Source organism: Tiliqua scincoides, chromosome 1, assembly GCF_035046505.1.
Source record: "Tiliqua scincoides isolate rTilSci1 chromosome 1, rTilSci1.hap2, whole genome shotgun sequence".
Lineage (NCBI taxonomy): Eukaryota > Metazoa > Chordata > Lepidosauria > Squamata > Scincidae > Tiliqua > Tiliqua scincoides.
In genome coordinates this window covers 215,218,686-215,237,891 of record NC_089821.1, presented here as the reverse complement: position 1 = coordinate 215,237,891, position 19,206 = coordinate 215,218,686, and the positions used below count along the sequence as shown (strand labels likewise).

At 44.0% G+C, this 19,206-nt stretch overlaps 2 protein-coding genes and 1 long non-coding RNA gene across 5 annotated transcripts in view; 1 reads left to right on the top strand and 2 right to left on the bottom strand.

The window, feature by feature from the left end:
• MTHFD1L (methylenetetrahydrofolate dehydrogenase (NADP+ dependent) 1 like) overlaps positions 1-11,007 on the bottom strand; it is a 134,937-nt gene extending 123,930 nt beyond the window's left edge. For all 3 annotated transcript variants that reach the window (XM_066611295.1, XM_066611297.1, XM_066611296.1), the window contains exons 1-5: positions 10,774-11,007; positions 8,372-8,456; positions 6,087-6,137; positions 5,942-5,995; positions 1,752-1,876 (exon numbers count right to left, since the gene is read on the bottom strand). In XM_066611295.1, coding sequence (XP_066467392.1) covers positions 1,752-1,876; positions 5,942-5,995; positions 6,087-6,137; positions 8,372-8,456; positions 10,774-10,988 — 530 coding nt within the window. In that variant the 5' untranslated portion in view covers positions 10,989-11,007. The remainder of the gene's footprint in view (positions 1-1,751; positions 1,877-5,941; positions 5,996-6,086; positions 6,138-8,371; positions 8,457-10,773) is intronic.
• A 1,725-nt stretch (positions 11,008-12,732) lies between these two features.
• Positions 12,733-14,005, top strand: LOC136640497 (uncharacterized). The gene is made up of 2 exons (XR_010793791.1): positions 12,733-12,813; positions 13,714-14,005. It is a non-coding gene; the product is annotated as an uncharacterized lncRNA (long non-coding RNA).
• PLEKHG1 (pleckstrin homology and RhoGEF domain containing G1) overlaps positions 13,928-19,206 on the bottom strand; it is a 146,263-nt gene continuing 140,984 nt past the window's right edge. Inside the window, exon 19 of the mRNA XM_066615658.1 lies at positions 13,928-17,948. Coding sequence (XP_066471755.1) covers positions 16,882-17,948 — 1,067 coding nt within the window. The 3' untranslated portion in view covers positions 13,928-16,881. The remainder of the gene's footprint in view (positions 17,949-19,206) is intronic.

Genomic DNA, 19,206 nt, shown 5'->3' with positions numbered 1-19,206 from the left:
GTTTATGCTAGACAGTTTCATCAGTTCTCCTCTTCTCTGATGAACTCAGCTTTAGCGAGGCTTTCATCCAAGAAGCAGTCAACTAGACATCACACAGGGACGGACAAATGAATCTGTTAGTCTGCCAAACACAACTGGAAAGTGTTTTTGGTCGCTAAATGAGACCTCTGTTCAATTAAAGTCTCATTCCAAGTGTTTTTGGTCGCTAAATGAGACCTCTGTTCAATTAAAGTCTCATTAATGTATGCCATCTACAAGTCATCTTTTTGTTGTTGTTGGGGTTCTTTCTGCAGAATTACAAATTCCATCTTATGTCTAGGCTAGGGGAAATATGTGGCAGACAATTAAAATCAATTTCCTTTTCCACCGAGAGTCTTCCTTTCTTGAGGGAATTATTCTGATATTTGAAGGCATGCTCTTCCTTGCTTGCACCACCTCCCCTTTAACTTCCAAGCCTCATGCTATAGCAGCCATTTTCAACCTTTTTCAGCTCACGGCACACTGACAAGGCAATAAAATGCCTTGTGGTAGGCACACTACCAGTTTTTAAGCTGGTGGGCTCAGCAGAGCAGCTTGCTTCGTACCTGCTTTCCTGCTTCTGACTCCCTCTTCTCACTCACTCCACCCGCCCAGACCTCCTCCAGGTTTCTCTGCCTGCCCAACCAACACATAAGGAGGCAACAGGGACAATACCCAATCCTAGGCATATCTACTCAGAAGTAAGCCCCATAATAGTCAACGGGGCTTACTCCCAGGAAAATGAGGATCGGGTCACAGCCTTCATCTTGCTCAGGAGCAAGAGACAGCAGGAGGTGCAAAGCAGCCGCAACCAGCCCCTTCACTAGCTGCCTGCTCCTTTTTCTTCTGCTGCTGAGCAAGCCGCTTCCCTCACGTGCGTGGCTGCTGCCTGTCTGCTCTGGTCTCACGGCACACCTGAGGCAGCCTTGAGGCACACTAGTGTGCCGCGGCACAGCAATGAGTTTTAGCAGAGTGCTGCCCTGAAGCGGAAGTAGTGTGTGTGTACATAGCAGAGTGGATCTGCCTCTGCTGCTAGTTTGAACCCCCCTTTAAAAAACACTTCCATGGGCCAGTAGCACCATCCCTGCCTCCTCCTCACCTGCTTATGAAGGCAGCTGGGTGTGTAAGAAGAGGGGGTGGAGCAGAGCACAGCAATCCAAAGGCTCCCCTCCATATCACTGGCTCCTTACCCTGAGCTGTGTTGCCACCTCCTCCCGCTAGCCCTGTTGAAACAGGAGTGCTTCTATCTGCATCTGTTTGTTTCAACAAGAGCCAGCAGGAAGAGGTGGCAATAAATCTCAAGGTAAGGAGCTGGTGGTGTGGGGGGCTCCACCTCCTTTTTCTTGCCCACCTGGCTTCTTGCTAGATGGTCAAGGAGGAGAAGAAGGCAAAGCAGAGTGACTCTGTTCCAGCTGCTCATAAAAGTGAGCAATTCAAACAGGACCACCCTGCTGCTTCTTGCAGCTCTGCCACCACAACCGCTCACAGCTGCAGCCCTGGAGGAATAAGTGGGCTGCTGCAATTCTCTTCCTCCTCACTTCCAAAGAGAACATCTACTAAACAACATGATTTAAACAGGAGCTTTACATTTTATTTCTTGTGATCTCACAAGAACATTTTGGTTAACTTTCCCTGATTTAATTGGTCATTGTCATGGTGGAACACATGCACTAAAAAGACAGCAGTTAGTTTTGAGCTGTAAAATTGGTATGGCTCCCCACTGCTTAACTTACCCATTCACATCTTTCTCTGGTTTCACAGCATTCAGTATTTTGCTTGTATAGGATTCCTTCATGGGGTGAAGGAGGACACCATGAATTTTAGGATCTAGACTGACTTTTGTGATTTCTTCAACAATCTAGAAATTAATTCAAGGTTAACAAATCAGAATTTTTTTTTTTAAGCCAGAAGCCTATTAGAACATTATCAGATAGAAATAGACTGTTCAGATCTTAATAAAGACAACACAGGCCAACACACATTTTGCTTCCTTAAACGTTACACCAATTCCTGGGTATATCTGGGGTGCCGATAACAAAAATGGCATCCATTTTGCCCTATCGGGTCTAGTTTTGGAGCTATAGTGTAGCCTCATTAGTGAATGGTTCAAGCACCTTCCTCATGAGGAAGCCATCGTATAGGCTTCCTCATGAGGAAGCTGCTTGAACCATTCACTAAAGAGGCTACACTATATCTCCAAAACTAGACCCGATAGGGCAAAACAGATGCCATTTTTGGAATCGGCACCCCAAATTCATATCAGACCACCATAAAGTTTGGGAAAATCTTTTCTGGCCCTCAGTTTTGTAGGCCTGTGTAATCTGCCCACTGACAAATCAGATCAGTTGAGCTTTTTCACTTGCCTACCAAAAGAGACATACACTCTCAATTATGATAAAGGACAGCAGTGAAAGTCTCTCCCACCCCCACCCCCAGTCACACCTCCACTTGTACATTTCTATGCTTTATTCTCTACCATTAAGAGTACTTCATGGCAAAGAGAAGTATACCAACTGCAACATACTACAGTGAAGTCATGAGGTGACACTGCACTGGTTGAAAAGTACCACACCAGATGGTACAGATAAGACACCATTAGGGTGATGTGGGGTGGGGGAGCAGGTATCTGAACAGATACAGGCGTGTTAGCATGAAACTATAGCAATCCACAACCATAGGAACACCCTCAGGGAATGGTCAATAAACAACTTCAAGAGTACTATCAGAATGAAAATTAAAAGGCACTTAATTGACTTTCTGTGGAATCTGGTACAAGCCAATTAACCTCCATATTCTGGTGTGCTGACTGAGAAGGATGCTTACCTCACTTTATAGAATCACTTTGAGATGTACAGATCAAACACATAAATCTACAGAAGGTGAGATGGTAACAACTTGCCAATGCTACATAGTTAGGGCCCTCTTTGAAGTCTCTCTGTATTTTAGCATGCTAGAACTTGTAATTAAGCCTTATAAAAGCTTAATAATATATTTAGTTCTAAAGTGAGATTGGAACAAGAGAATACACTACAGTCAACTTAAATACTGGTAGAATATTCAGGAGGTAACTCAAATACACAGTTTTCTCTGGTAGGTGTCTTCATTTTAGTCAGATTTAGCAAGTAAAAGTACCTTCTGTTTACTACAGAATAGGACATGGTTATTATACATTTTACTGCTGAAACATATACTTGGATTCAAAAACCTGCATGTGTAAGTGGAAAGCACTTATGAACATGCACAGGAGGTTGCCACTTTCTTCTTCCAGCTGTAGCTTCTCATGTCTTCTGAAAAGCCACTGTGTGGAGACTCTTGGAAAGTGCACAAATGCAATGTGAGGCCAGTGACCCAACCATGCATGTGAGGAACTCTTTGCACTTGCACATGGGGATTTCTGGATCCAAACCATTTTTTATGATCACACCAGTAATGGTAGTTTGCTTAGAACAGGCCCATGGGCCAGATGTGCTCCCAAGCAGCTCTTTATCCAGCTCCTGTGATAACTGGGCTCTCCCAGTGCCATGCTTTCAGCAGTGCTGCTTCTGCCAAGGCTCTGGGAGGGAGAGATGGACTGGGCATAGTGCTTATGTAACCATTTTGTATTATTTATTGCTACTTTTTTTGTTTGTTTGTATGTCTCATATGCCAATGAAGATAAAATGAATGAATGAATGAATGAATGAATGAATGAATGAATGATGGAGGGAGGCCTCAGAAGGCAAGGTATGCTATGGGGGAAGGGGCAGATCAAGAGGGGTGAGAAAAGAAGTCACTACCAAGGTGCTGGGAGGCCCAATAATCATGTGGGTTGTCCTTTCAGCAGCGCTGCTTCTGCCAAAGCATCACTTCATAGACCACCTCTCAGCTGCAGAGCTGCAAAGTGATGTGGCAGCAGAAGCGGTGCTGCTGAAAGGGTGGCCTCTGTGATGACTGGGCTCTCCCATATCTTGAAAATATGATCAAGATTTGCACATTGTCTCTTCGGTCATTTGCAGCTAGGGCGTTTCCATGTGAGAACAAAGTGGTTATTTCTGGCCATCATCTGCTCAATGCCATCACTTCCTGCTTAGTGGTGTCACTTCCAGCCCTCAGCAGGTATCATGAAAACTGGCTTAAAATCTTTGCAGAAAGCTATAGTAGTATTTTTTTTTAAATCCAGAAAATACTAACGAAGTCTCAAGATACTGTACTTTCGGTATCTGACTACATGAAAGCTATTGTTCTTTCAACAGCAATTCTATTTTGGTAAGAATAGCTTATGACAGTCATTTAGCTAGGAATAAAACAACAGAAGAGTGAAGAGTGTCCCTAACAATACTCTATCAGTAGTACAGGTCCAGCCTATTTATACACGGACTTTTTATACACGGGTTTGACTCAACGCGAATGGCCACTGCAAATGAGATGGAATGTGCTGATCTCCAGTGAAGGGGAAAATGCACCCCTTTAAAATCAATTTAAAAAACTGAACAGTCCATTAACAATAGCCTCCTTAATATGAGAGACAGAGAGAGAGAGAGAGAGAGAGGGCAGTTGGCTGACAATCCATCAATCCTCCTCTCTCCAGCTGACCCCTCCCTTCCACCTGAGCACGTGAAAGAACGGTTATCACTTTGCATTGGTGAAGGGAGGGGCTGGGTGAAGCACCTTTGTAAGTGCTTGGAGGAGGACTGATTGATGGATTGTCTTCTTAATGACTCTTATCTTACATTGCAAAGGTCAGCAAGGCTGTTTTTAAATCACTGGTGCAAAGAAACTTTTTTTAAATTGATTTGCTATAGTGCGCTTTTTGCCATCCATGTGAGTGCTTGGAACAGAACCCACCCAGAATAATGAGGCTCAACCTGTAATCTTACAACATGGTAGAACACACTGTAATGAAATGTAGCAAGGTTCTCAAATAGTTTCTGATTAAAAAGATCACAAACAATATAACTGAATGCACATTTTAGTTCAAGTTTTATGAGATAACCCAAGTCTGGGTGAATGCAATATATAGTATGATGTCATATAGCCTGTCTGCCTGCATGTGCACACCCCAGGACATGAGGTGAACCCAGCACCCCCAGATGAGAAGAGAGAACTCCCCCGGTGTCTCGGTGTCTGGGAGCGAGAAGAGGAGGTTGAAAGCCTTACCCATGTCCCCTTTGCTGCCCCTGGGCAACTTCCCAGGAACTCCGTGTGCCCGACTCTCCAGAGAGCTTTCTGCCCACTCTTCCCCTCATCAGCACTGCTTCTGATGTTTTCAAAACCTGCATGGCGTACCTAGCATACTCAATCACCCACCCACCTAGGCAAGGAACTGGACCAGCCATCTCCATTATCCTGATGACAGAAGGGCTTGCATGGGAGATCTTGCAATATTCCAAAAATCTTGCAGGATTTCCAGCAGAAGTTGCTGTTTCCTGCTATTTCCTATGGTGTCTTGGGTCAGGCTTTCATTGTCCCTGTGGCAGTCTTGGACAAGTACACTATGGTTAGGGGTGAACTGAGGACAGAAGACTATCAATCTTAACTCTGAATGCCTTGTTATTTTCAGTCACACCATACTTAGTGCTATCAAACCAAAGATGCAATCTGTGCACTCACTTGGCAGAAGGCCCTACTGAACTCTGTGAGCCTTATGTCTCAGTAAACATATCTAGGAATGGACTGCACCACTGCACACCTAATAAAGTCATCTCACAAATTAAAGTCACTACAAGTAACCTTACTCAGACTTAATTCTGATAAAGTTGTATAGGATCAGGCTAGACACTTTCCTGATAGTTCCAGGTAGAAGTACTTCAACTCACAAAATATGATTGTTTACAGGCATGCAGGAGACAGTGTTCGGGAAAACTGGAGAAAAATGCCACAAGTAAAGATCTTACCTATTCAATGGTACACTAAAAGGGGGGGGGGAAATCACAAAACCAATTACCTCATTTTCAGAATAACCATGAGGGAGACAAATACGAACGATGTTCAGACCAATCTGCAAAGAAGAAAAAAGTTTTGGTATAAAATTCAGCCATCACTTCACATAAACTAAATCACTTTAGAAAATGAATCTCTCATATTCTCACCTCTTCAGCTACCTTTCTGATTGTTTCTTGCCCCAAATCATCATTTCCGACCTGAAGGAGATGAAAGAAAATAACATACCAAAGAAGGGATCATAGAAAAAAATATGACTAGAAACAATTTGTGAACAAAAAAAAATGGCAAACAATTCCACATCAGAAATTCACGACCAAGAACATGACTTACTGAATCAAACAACATTTGCTTTTGTTCTGCAATGTCAGCATAGAACAGAAGCATGTTACACCATCAAGTATCCTTGGGCAAATTCATGGCATAGATTAGCTTGGCTTCAGAAGCCCCATTCTCAGTTGTTAAAACAAAAAACAATCCTGATGCTTGCACATTCTTGTGGCTATATAGAAGCCAGACAAGCCCAAACAAGATACAAATAGAAACATATTAGCCTGACTTCCAGGAGCATTTCACAGAATATGCAAAACTGGGAGGTAGAACACAAGGTTATGTAATGTTTACATTTTCAGGATACCTACAAACTTATGGCAAGAAGTGAACTAACATACAGCAGATGTTTTCACATATTTTATGCAGATGACCAACAATGTATACCAGTAAGAATCAGTACTGTATATGGATGTACAGAAAGTGTGTTGGACTTAGACTGGGAAAAGTTGAATTCAAACCTATGCTCAATCATGAAACTCAGTCCATTCTCACACTCTCAGCCTAAGCTACCCGAGAGTGTACAGGAAGGGGGTGTGTGTCTGCTTTGCATGCAGTAGTCCCAAGCTCAATCCCTGGGCTGAACATCACGCAAATTCTGGAGAGTAGTTATCAGACAATGTATTAGAACATAAGAACAGCCCCACTGGATCAGGCCATAGGCCCATCTGGTCCAGCTTCCTGTATCTCACAATGGCCCCACCAAATGCCCCAGGGAGCACACCGGATAACAAGAGACCTCATCCTGGTGCCCTCCCTTGCATCTGACATAGCCCATTTCTAAAATCAGGAGGTTGCACATACACATTATGGCTTGTAACCCGTAATGGATTTTTCCTCCAGAAACTTGTCCAATCCCCTTTTAAAGGCATCCAGGCCAGATGCCATCACCACATCCTGTGGTAAGGAGTTCCACAGACCAGCCACACGCCCAGTAAAGAAATATTTTCTTTTGTCTGTCCTAACTCTCCCAACACTCAATTTTAGTGGATGTCCCCTGGTTCTGGTGTTATGTGAGAGTGTATTGAGCTAGACAAAGGTCTACCAGGATAAGACAACTTCCTATGTTCACTCCTTACCTAATGTAACCCAATATATGCCATCATGCTCCTTCAAGGAAGGACAGAGTACAAATGTGATAAACACATTCAAATCTCTCTCTGCATTTCTGTACTGCAAGTGCTGTTTTTAAAATAAGCGAAAGTATCCATGTATGCTGGGATGAAGGAAATTGGCAAAAGCTTAAGACCCATGCCTTGTACAGACAAGTCATGCAATGCAAGACCCAGCTACAGCTTCCTTGTAACACAATACTAATGAAAGTATGCCATAGAACACGATGGGGTTCATTTATCCAGGCTGGTGGAAGGGATAGCACCACCATAGGGAGATCACTGAAGTGGGGGTGGGGTGAACAGCAGCACATGGAACATGTGCTCTCTCCCTCCTCTTCTGGTGGAAGAATTTCATTTTACTATGACAACTCACTGTGGTTGGAGTGCAAAGACTATGCCATATCTCAGTATTTCCATTACTATCTTGGGTAAAGACACTTGAAGTGCCTGCACCAAATGAATGACGCAGGATATCTTTTGCTTCAAAAAAAGAGCTCATTTGCACAATTCACCAGAGGCTGGCAGGCAACAGCTTACTGCTTTTGGAATCTTGGTTCCAGGCATTCCTGGAGGGAAAAACATCCTCTAGGTTTACAGTCTTGCATTTCACTCTTCTGCCTTCTTCAACTTCTTCCCTCTCTTTTGCAAAGCAACAATCAGTGCTGGATCAGAGACTACATATTTGTGTTTTTGAAACAAAAGTACACAAGTGAACACTCATGTATGCAAAACAATTGATTGTTCACAGTTTTCTAGATCCAGACATTAATTTAAAGGATTTTCACCCTGTCTTTGTTCTGGTAAGATCAAGTGGCTCCCATGGTTGTCACTATACCTTGTAATCCTAATGCATGTTTTTAAACTCATTGAGTACCTAAATGCATATGATTGCCATTATTAGCCATAGCTTTCTTGGCTTCCACAGACAAGACACAGGATCATTGTTTCCAACCGCTCACTTTTAAAATAATAATCCTTTTTTTTTTTACCTGCACAACGGAAAGCGTGGGCTTAAATGTAGGATGTTCTCTCTGCAGTAAACTTAGGGCTTTCCTTGAGATTTCAATGACTTCTCTTAAAAAAAAACAAACTTATGTTAGGGTATAATGAGACTTTTTGCATGCATCTTACCAGGTAATACAAAACTATTCCTACAGATCACTCACAGGTACAATTTTTCATTTTCAAACACAAGTTTGTAACATTTAGCAACTTTAAAAACGTTTTTACCCATACAAGACCTGCAAAGACATAAAGTCCTGTTTTCTTCAGAATACCTACAGAATACATTCTTTAATATACCCAAAATTTTGTTTTATTCTATGCTAAGAGTTGGTCCTAACATAAAAGGACTGTACACTTTGTGAGGACATTTTGCCCTGAAGTACTGATTTCCATAATTTATGAATGAGTTTTATTTAGAATACTTGTATCCCACCCATTAGTTTAAAAACTTCCAGGACAGCTCACAGTGTTATAAACAATAATGAAACCAAATAAAATGACAATAAAAAATTTTTATTTTTAAAAAGCAGCAATCAATACAATGTTACATTGACATCAGCCAGGTCATATGTTAGAAATTCCAAGCAATTAAAAGTCCCCCCCCTGTTGCCAAAGAGACTAGTGGAGGGAGAGGCATTTCATATGCAGGTATCACAACTGAAAAGAACCTGCCTCTAGTCACCCTCTGCCTCATTTCAGGAAGTGGAGGACTACTGAGGAGCTCAATGTTCAGGCAGGCTTCTGTGAAAGGTAGTTCTCTTGAGTACTGTACCCAAGCCAGGACTTTACAGGTGGGCAGAAGAAGTACATTCAGTTGTGTTTGGAAACAGGTCAGTAGCGAGTCATGATTTTAATCACACCGCCAACCACAGAGGGCTTGCTTTCCTTCCTTTAGACACCACATGGGGTGCCAGGCACATCCCCCTCTACAAGCATGCCAGGGCAAAAGACTGAAGTCACATCTGGTTTAACCCTTTGTGAGCTGGTTATGCAGTGCCTGCATCTGGTTTAACCCTTTGTGAGCTGGTTATGCAGTGCCTGCTGCCAGGTTCAGACAGACTTGGGATGGAAGCTGTGCCTTTAATGAGGCTTACTAAGAAGCAAACAACATTGAACTCAGTACAGTTTACTTCTGAGGGAATGGCACTGAACAAGTTGCACAAGAGACTGAATTTCAGCAGCTGTAGCTCAGGAATGTGCAGTCAGGGGAGAAAGAGCCTCCCCTCTCCTGTCCTGCTCCAATGAAAATAGCTTCAGAGCCTCACATGCCTCCAGTTAAAATAGCCTCAGATGCAGGGAGAGACTAGAGCTTGCAAAAGTGACAGCTCAGCCTCCCCTTTGACTGCACACGAACTCCACCCAGTTTGAGTGGCTGTGTGATCATAGCAGAGACTGAGCTGCCATCACCACAAGCGGCACCCTCTCCAAGAGACTCTCTAAGTTTCTCCAAGAGCTGCAGCAGCAACAGCTCTGCACTATAATTGTGCAGGCACTGGGCCTCTCCAGCCTTGGACCTCGACACACATCACTGCTGTAGCTTCCCTTATTTGAACAAACAATAGTGAGGCACATCCACACTCGCTTTTTCTAGTGTGGAGAAGTTCTGTTTCCCTCTCCAGGTTAAGGTGACGAGATACAAAGGGGGACAGAGTGCATCTACCTAACCACTGTAGAGAAGAGGGAACGTGGGCAGGTGCAGCTTTTCAAACCCTTCCACGGCATGTTGAGCTGCACCTGCCCACATTCCCTCTTCTGTGCAATGGTGAAAGGTAGAGGCGCACTGTCCCCCTTTGCAAGTGGTCATCCTGGTTTAAGGACCTCTCCAGGTAGCTCACCAAAACCATGCGGCAAAACTCTGGAGAAGAGGCGCCCCTGAAGGCCCAGGGCCAGGATTTACACAAGTAGTAAGGGCAGAAGTTGCACTGCCGGGGAAAGCGGGGGGGGGGGTCGCTTTCTGCCGAGCAAGACCCCTCTTTGTGGCTCAGAAAGCCCGGAGAGGACAGAGGTTAGGCTCGCCTCCGCAGCCCATTGGCTCCAGAAGCTGTCGCTCCTTCCTCTCCCCCCCCCCACCGCGCTGTTGCATCAGACTCCACAGCGTGGAGGAGGAGTCGCGGAGCCCTCCCACGTGGAGCACAGGCCGGCTCTCAGCTACACTCGGAGAGCGGGGCTGCATCCTAGCCACACTTTCCTGGGAGCCAGCCCCACTGACTCTAACGGGGCTTACTTCTGAGTAGGCACGCATAGGATTGGGCTCTTGGGCTACATCCTGTCCACACTTTCCAATGGGGAGTAAACCCCATTGACTAGAATGGGACTTGCTAGTGAGTAGGCATGCATAGCCTGGGGCTCCGGGACCACAGCCTCTGCCTGGCGCCTCGCCGCCTACCTGGTCGCGGTGCCGGGGGCCCCCCTGCCGCCTGCCCCGGAGGCCACCTGCTGCTTCTCCAGGCAGCCCCACGTGCCGCAGATCCCTCGGCGGGCCGGGAGCGCAGAGCAGCTTTCCCCCCGGCTGGGCAGCGGCTGCCTCTTTTTCTTGCCCGCGCGCCTCGCAGCCGGCACCGCCGCTCTCCAAACCAGGCGCCGCAGCGCGGAGAGCCTCATGGTGGGGCGCGCAGGAGAGCCGCCGCCGCCGCCGCTGCTCCCGCTGCGAACGATGCGAGGACCCGGAGAAGGCGGGGCAGGGACGCCCAGCGGCGGCCCGCGGGTGGCTCCGCTCCAAAGGACCAGGGGCGGGGCGGCGCTCCGGAGCGCTCCCTCCCTCCCTCTCCGCCGGCTGCCCTGCTGCAGCCCGGGCAATGACGCACCGCTCAAGTCCCAGCAGGTGGGCAGCAGAGGCGAAGAGGCTGCGCCCCGAGAATGCGCCTCGCAGCCTCCTGTGGGGCTCAGGCTGCGGTCCTGTCCACACTTACCTGGGAGGAAGCCCCATTGACTATGATGGGACTTACTCCTGAATAGACAGGCTTGGGCTCTTAGGAAGGAATCATGCTGTAAAGCAAGCAGGATCTGGATGTTGGGCCGCATCCTGCACCTACGTCACTTTAGAAGTCAAAGCCCAATCCTAGGCGTGTCTACTCAGCAGTAAATCCCATTGTAGCCAATGGGGGATTACTCCCAGGTAAATGTGTATAAGATTGCAGTCTCAGAGCACGGCCTAGGAGAGGGGAGTAAAGAGGGTAATTTGGGCCCAGGGTCAAAAGGGGGGGGGGAGAAATTTCCTAGGATCTGACATTCTCCCATCTAAGACTTGTTACCCGTAAGGAATGCTGGGGACACTACTGATACCATATGGGTGGGTAGACCTGGTCTCCAAAGACTTTTCCAGCTGTCTCTACCCTCTCCTAACCCTGCTTCACCCCTCCTTGCCCCTATTCTGCCCCCATCACCATCCTCCCCCCTGCTGTTTCACCCCTCCACCTTTGCAAATGGGCCTAAAAGAAACTTTGTAAACCCCCCCCCCCGTTAAATTCCTCTCAGAGACCCTGCCTCAGTGCCCAGTTCTATGCATGTCTACTTAGAAGTAGACCCATTATAGTCAATGGGGCTTACTCCAGGAAAGTGTGGATAGGATCTGCACCTCAATCCAATTCCAAGCAGTGATCCTTACCTGTGGGCAGACATGAGCCTGCTGGGGAGGCAGAAGGAAGAGTTCAGGGTCTGGTTTAGCAACTTGGGCCTTGAAGTGAAAGTCGAAGGGGAAAGGCAACAGTAACAAGGCACTTCATTTGGTTCTTAGCCTGGCTGCTCCTGCTCAGTGGCCACCCCTCTTCTTCTACCTCCTAGAAAGAGCAGGAGTGCTGCCCCCCAACTCTTTTCCTTTGGTATGGGCCCAGTTCTTGCTCTCTCATTTTGGGACAGAGCTACTAACCAGTGGAAGGCCTCCCATCCTTTGAAACAGTCAGGCTCATGCATTCAAGCAGGGCTGGTGGTTGCTGACCAGTGTAGTTTTGAGGAGAAAGGCTTCATGGCCATGGAAATGCAGTGGAAAGGACTAGGAACCTTCCCCCCCCCCCCCAATGAAGTTAACACACCATTCTTGGCATTCTGAATGCCTGGATGGGGCACTTCCTTTGTTAACCTTTTGTAAGTTGTCAATGTACAATTGAATTGTTCCTTTTAAGTCTCAATGTGTTTATATTTTTATGGCAGCTGGTCTGTTTTTTAAGGTTTGAGGAGGTGGTGGGGAAGGTTGTGACCTGTGTGCACTTACAACAGATGGCAGGGCTATTATTGTTTACCATGTTGGTAGCACCTGCACCTCTTCCAGTGCAGTTCTATGGGTGTTTGAATGAACTGCACAGTTGAACAGCTTGAGCCATAGCTCTTTTTTCTCCCCCTTTATTTCAATAGCTATTCTACACAACAACCCTTTTCTGTGGTCCCCAAACTGAAGGTTGGGACCCACCAGTTCATCACAACTTGATTTTTGGTGAGTCATGAAATAAAAAGCCAGCTGAAGAGGAATGCAAGGCCACTAGAATGGTCCTGATCCAATGAATATGGAACGCAACAAACGCTCCGGAAGGTGGTTCCCCTCCCCCACCATAGTGAAAAGGATAAAAACAGACTTGAGCAACTGGCAAAGTGAAGCTTTTTAAAGTCTCATAAAGCTAGGTTGTTCCTGATAGAGTGTCATGTTAAAAAGAGGGTCTCAGTGTTAAAACATTTGGGAACCACTGCTTTAATATTATACCTTTATTCTGAGACCTGCAGCAGGGTAGGGTGTAGAATCACAAACCATTCCAAAGCTCATTCAAAAAGAGATGTTTTAATAGAACTTTACCTTCAGGCATGCCGGCAAGGTGCAACATCACAAAGCATGTAGTGACCATTTTGAATAACTATCCATTTTGGATAACTATTCTGAAGCTTGTACCAATGGCTCCAAGATCAGTGGTTATTTGGAAGGTAAAGAGTTTCTGTGAGGTCATTTTGGGAGAGTCTGTAAAACATATTTGTGTAAACAACCAATCAGTCTAATGGCCATTAATTCTAATGGCCATTCTTTGTCACTTGCTTTAATACACTATTCCTGAAAATCTTAAATTAAGGGGTTTTTTCCTACAGGTGTTGCATCCTCCCCATGCAATCCCACGTTTATTAAACAAGAGATTTCTGGCAGTTTCCAGAGCATCTCTTGCAATCCTTTTAGGTACAAATTGCAGTACATTCTTCTGAGCAAGTCTGGAGAGCTGGCATGGGATGGTGAGTGACCTCACCTCTCTCCATTATCTATCTGGCCGCCTCTTAATCATTACTTGTTCTAAAAGGCCAGTCCTTTCCTATGAAGCTCTAAGAATTAACAGCTGCAATTTCATTTCATCTCTAGGAACATGTTCCAGGGGACCATCCATTGACAAACAATGTGAAGGAGGCAACCAGAGAAAGCATGCATGAAAATGATAATGTGCTTCCCATTATCATTTTGGATATATGTCCGGAATTGTCATCATGTTTGCAGCACCAATGCTAGACCTGCCTATCTTAGTCAGTGTTGGAAATGTTGCAAAGCACACAAAGAGCTGCAGAGCTGTAACTCCCTTGGTACTGGGCAACACATATTCTGAAACATTTCCTGTACAATAAAGCTGCAGTTTTGAAAATAATTTGCTGCAAACAAATAGTCTTTATTTTTTTTCCTAAGCAGCACTTACTTACATGTTTTCAGGTTTGGCATGCTTTAATCTCAGCTTTTAAGCATAACAAAATGAGAAAAGCTTTACTTAAGATGTCTTCTACATGTACATACACTTTTGTTTTTACATATTCCTTACAAAATGAGTCATGAGAAAGTGCAACATAGAGGTTCTGTCTCTTGTCAATAGAATAAAATACTAACAAATTGTATAAAGAAATTAGGAAAGACATAATGTGAATCCATCCATAACTGACTTCATTTTGAACCCTGTCCCAGTAGTATAGTGCAGGTACTCCCAAGAGACACAGAGGCGCAATACATTAAAACCAGGAGTCTTACAAGCAATGTTACATGGGTAAAACAAACAACCTTTCAAATTTTAACACAAATGTTACAACAGGGAGGTATAAATATTCAAAAGAGTAGAGAAATCCACCTTTAAAATAGCAAGAATGGGAGAACCATAATGGGTGGTGCTATGACATATCCAGTTTGCAGCTTACCCCACACAACAGTCCCTCCACTGCAACCTTGCAATGTCTTTTCTGGCCCCTTGCTAGCTGCTGCTTCCCCTGCTGTGGATCCACCTTACATTTTTTGTGCCACCCATTGCAATGAATGGAGCAAGGTGCTCAGGAGAGCTCAGGAGGCAAAATGGGCCTCTTTGACCTACAGCACTAGTGGTTGTCTTTGGAAACATCCATGTGCTAACTCACTTTTTGTGTACCAAGGAGCAGATACTGTTACTTTGAATCCATTCACATTTACATTGCCCTGAGGCTGCAGAAAATTCACATCCAGATTTATTTTTAATACAAAAAAAGAATGCATATCACCTTGGCTCCTTTTAGAAGGCTGCACATCAAAGTAAACAAAACCTTCTAGAGCAGAGCTTATTACAATATGAGGAAACAGACATGAAACAATATTTTCTTCAGAAAAATGCATGGTCTCTCCAACTCTTTATTTACCAAGTGCATATACAGAGTTCCAGTCAAATAAACACTGGCATTATTTTTTGCTAGCTTACCTACATATTTTTGGATGAGGAGCAGTACTTTATAAAAACCAAAATTTATGCTTTTGAACGGTTTTAAACTAGGGATTTGCTTTCCTTATTACTGGTATTTTTGGCAAACAGCAATAGGTGTTAACACAAACTACTTACAAAGGCATGAACTAGAGACAAGATTTATAACCCTCCCTAAATTTCTTACAAGAGCTTAACAGATCAGATTTCAGAACTTAGCCATGTGTGAATTTCAGCTACTTGCTTTCCTACCAGCAAAGCAAAAAGAACCGCAAACATATGGATGTGTGTCCCTTATAAAGCCATGTGTTCCAATTTCTCTCTGCCTCCACTGCCTACATCTCATCATTTTATCAGGTTAACAAAATTTCTCTACCAGTACAAGGAAATCTAAGTGTATATGTTAATGCACAAGAATTAATTTCTATCACTATTTACATCAATTTACATTTTTATTAAATAAAAAAAGAATATTTGCTATTTGCACCATCTCATATACACTTACATTATTCCTCATCTATTTTACTAGACACAGGTTGAATTATTCTACTGAAACTAACATGGCCTTGAGCATAAGCCAAGCTGAGTTCATGGTCTAACCAAAAGAAAAGCTCAACTTTTTTTTTTCCAACAATGCAAGAGCTTTTGTAGTACACAGTTCAGCAACCACAAAGCCTTCAATCTTCATTTCAGTAGAACAGAATATACACTTGTCAGCTTTATGTCAGAATCACATAAGAGCAACTGACAACATTTTAAAACTTAAGAGGACTACTGTGCTTTGAATTACAGTGAAGTGGTGTATGGAAAGTGGAAGCAATGCTTTAGAAGGAATCCCTGCTCAGTAAAACACAAATTCACTGTTAAATGTCCTTCATCTGAAATCTTGTGTGTCCACACACTGTTGTTTTCAAGTAATCTGAGCCAAAGCTATGCAACCAAGAGGCTAACACACAGCAGCACCAGCAGTAGGAACCAACGTGATAAATGGAGATACATCATCTCCAAAAGAATGGAATGTATTCAGCGCATTGAAATAAAAGTTAACCAATCAAAGTCCTTTTATCTTTACCTATAGTAGGCCAGATTCACTTCAAGGCCAATGTTTAGTCAATTAGAGATTTGAATTAACGATGCCTGCAAGAGACACTTCCCAAACAGGAAATTAATCATCCAACTATTCTGCAGACTGAAATCAAGGAAAGGTGTTTTGGAAATGCCTTCCTGCTTGATCCCAGATTTCCATTTTGGTCTGCACCACAAGTGCACATTTTATTTATCAAAACTATTTGGAAACTGGGTTGCAGAAATTTGCAGAAACCGGGTTGCAGGAAATCTTAACCCATGTGGAGTCAAAGGACAACTCATTAAAAAGCTCCAGTCCAATCACAGTATTTCACATATGAAAATGTAAATATGGTTTGTAAGCAAATAAACCTGAGATTATTGTATGCACAATTGCTACAGATGGTACAGCAGATATCTCACTGCCAATTTTCCAACATGTCACATTTTTCCTCCCTGCTTTTTCATCTTAAGTGCCATTTCCACAAAATTCAGAACTCTGGCTGATGTTGACTTGCTGTTGTACACACTCATTGACAAGGTTTCAGTAGCAGAAAAAAAGATTTAAAAAATGAATGCAAAAGTAAGCAAGTCAGGAATCTTTCTGCGGCACCCAGCCAGTCACTTTTACCTGGCCACTTTCACTTTCTCAGCAGATGATAGTTAAAAACAAATAAAAACCTACAAAAGCATTACCGGTACTGGCTGTCCTACTATAACCTTAGTCAAAATTAAGGCAGCATAATTAGGAACTTTAAAAAACATCAAGCAAAGCTACTCGAGCTAAGACACTGAAATTTTTCCCTTAAAGTCTGGACAATATTCTGCTGATTAGGAGATGGTACTCGCCACAGGTAATCATTCAATTTATCTGAATCGCTGCATGTAGTCAAGTAAGAGTCTGATGGCTTAGTGGAAGCCAAAGATAGACTATTGCCACCATGAGTTTCTGAAGGGTCAGCATGTGCACTTGTCTTTGGATCTGAGAGCTTTGTTAGACTGTGGAAAGCCTCTAAATCAGACCCTTCATCTTCAGATTTTATTTCAACATAGTCGTCGTCATCCCCTTCACCTTCATCTGTGTCTTTGAAATTAGAAAAATAGTTTTGGGTAGCTATTTGTGCATTGGAGAGCAAGTTTCTATTAACCTTTAGAATTTTTTGAGAGTCTTGCAGAATCACCTCTGAGCAACTCTCAGGAACCTGCTTTGTCTCATCACTTATTTCAAGTCCTGGAGTAGCGCTTGGCACTGATTCTCGATAGCGGTCAGACAGAATGTTCCTGCTTGAATGCAGCTGCTTCTTTTCCATTTCATGAGGATAATTTATTGATTCCCCGGACTTGTTGACCACAATGGAGGAAGAAGACTGTGATCTGCTATACATCTGTGGCTTTGCGCTGCATTCTCTCCTTCCTAAAGAGTTATAAATGTGGTTGTGATGCAAGTTCTCTTTGTTGGGCTGGCTAATAATAGCACTCCACCTTTGTCCGGGAACAGGTAGGTGAGGGGGAGTCTGAAGGGAAGGGACCGAGCAGGCTGCTGGCAGCTGCCTCATGCTCTGTTTTGCACTCATTTCTGAAGGTGAGCTCTTAGACTTCAGGTGTGAGCCTTCTGGCCAGGGAGCGAAATCCGAAAGTTCTCCGTTACTGTACGTTGAGTGAAAAAGCCAGTCATCTGCCCTTAAGCTTTCAGCAGCTAACTGAGATGTTGACACAGGTGACGAATACCTCACGTTTGATGGTTCCTGAGAACTGACCTTTTGTGTTCTGGGTGAGCTTTCCCTAAAAACAATTTGATCATAGAGCTGGGAATATTCAGCAATTCTTGCACCTAAAATAAAACAAAAAACGCGGATTCACCAAAAGGATGAAAACAAAATTGAATGCCACAATATGAAAGACACAAAAACAAAACCACACACACACACCCCTCTACAGTACTTATATAAGCAAATATGTAATCAAACTAAACAGGCAGGTATGGTCATTTGCAGTTTTATCTTAAAATGTTTACTCAGGAGTAAGATCTAATTAATTTGATGAGACTTGTTGTCAAGTGAGTAGCCTTCTGGAAGACTGTAGCCTTTTGGAAAATGTCCCCTCCCCCTTCTCCAGGCTCACAACATTAGGGCTGTTGGGTGATAGGCAGAACCCCAGCCCAACCCCGACTCTGTGTTGCTGGCAACAATGGAACTTGACAACTTGTCTCATGTTGTAAACCACCTTAGGAAACACATCGTGAGAGGGAAGGTAGAATATAGGAAAAATGGCACTTGGCTAGTTGTGCGTGTGAAAACCCACCTTACACGTATAACAGCCCATGTTGTATGTGCAGTTTTGATGTGATCCCAGGACAAGCCCAGATTCATAAGGGTGGAAACTGACCTTTTCAGCACCACTATGGAGACTGCAACACCCACCAGGATGTGTCAGGAAATGATCCTACAACATTATGTAGGGTCACTTCCAGGTATATCCTGGAGAGAAAAAAATGCCAACTGGGAAGAGCTGGTCACTGGAAACACTGAGGATTCTGCTGCCTGAAGAGGCATGAGGAGAAAGACTTCAAAAAAGAAAATGTACCCCAACACTACCACTTGCCTGGGCACAAATTTCAAGTCACTAATGGTAACCAAGGAAGTGATTACAGACAAGACTGAAACCAGAGTCTAAGCTAGTGTTTCTCAAATGCACTGCCCTGCTCTATGAATTTGTATTGGCTAGGACTATGTCATGATAGCCACTAAGCACATGCCTGAGCTCATGCCTGATCTCAGGCAAGAGCTTCTGATCTCAGAAGCTAAGCAGGGTCAGGCCTGGTTAGTACTTGGATGGGAGACCGCCTGGGAATACCAGGTGCTGTAGGCTTATACCATAGTCTTTCGAGACTGAAGGTTGCCAACCACTAAGCAGCCATATGGCCTTACTTGTCAGCACAATTAAAGACCAGTAATCAGTTTATGCCTTCTGCTGGAAATCAAGACATTAACTCTTAACAATGACAAAGAATTAAGGGCATAGCTGCATGGATTTTATTTTACTCAGTATAATTTAAGGTAACACTGGCTAACTAGAAGTAAAGACTAGAA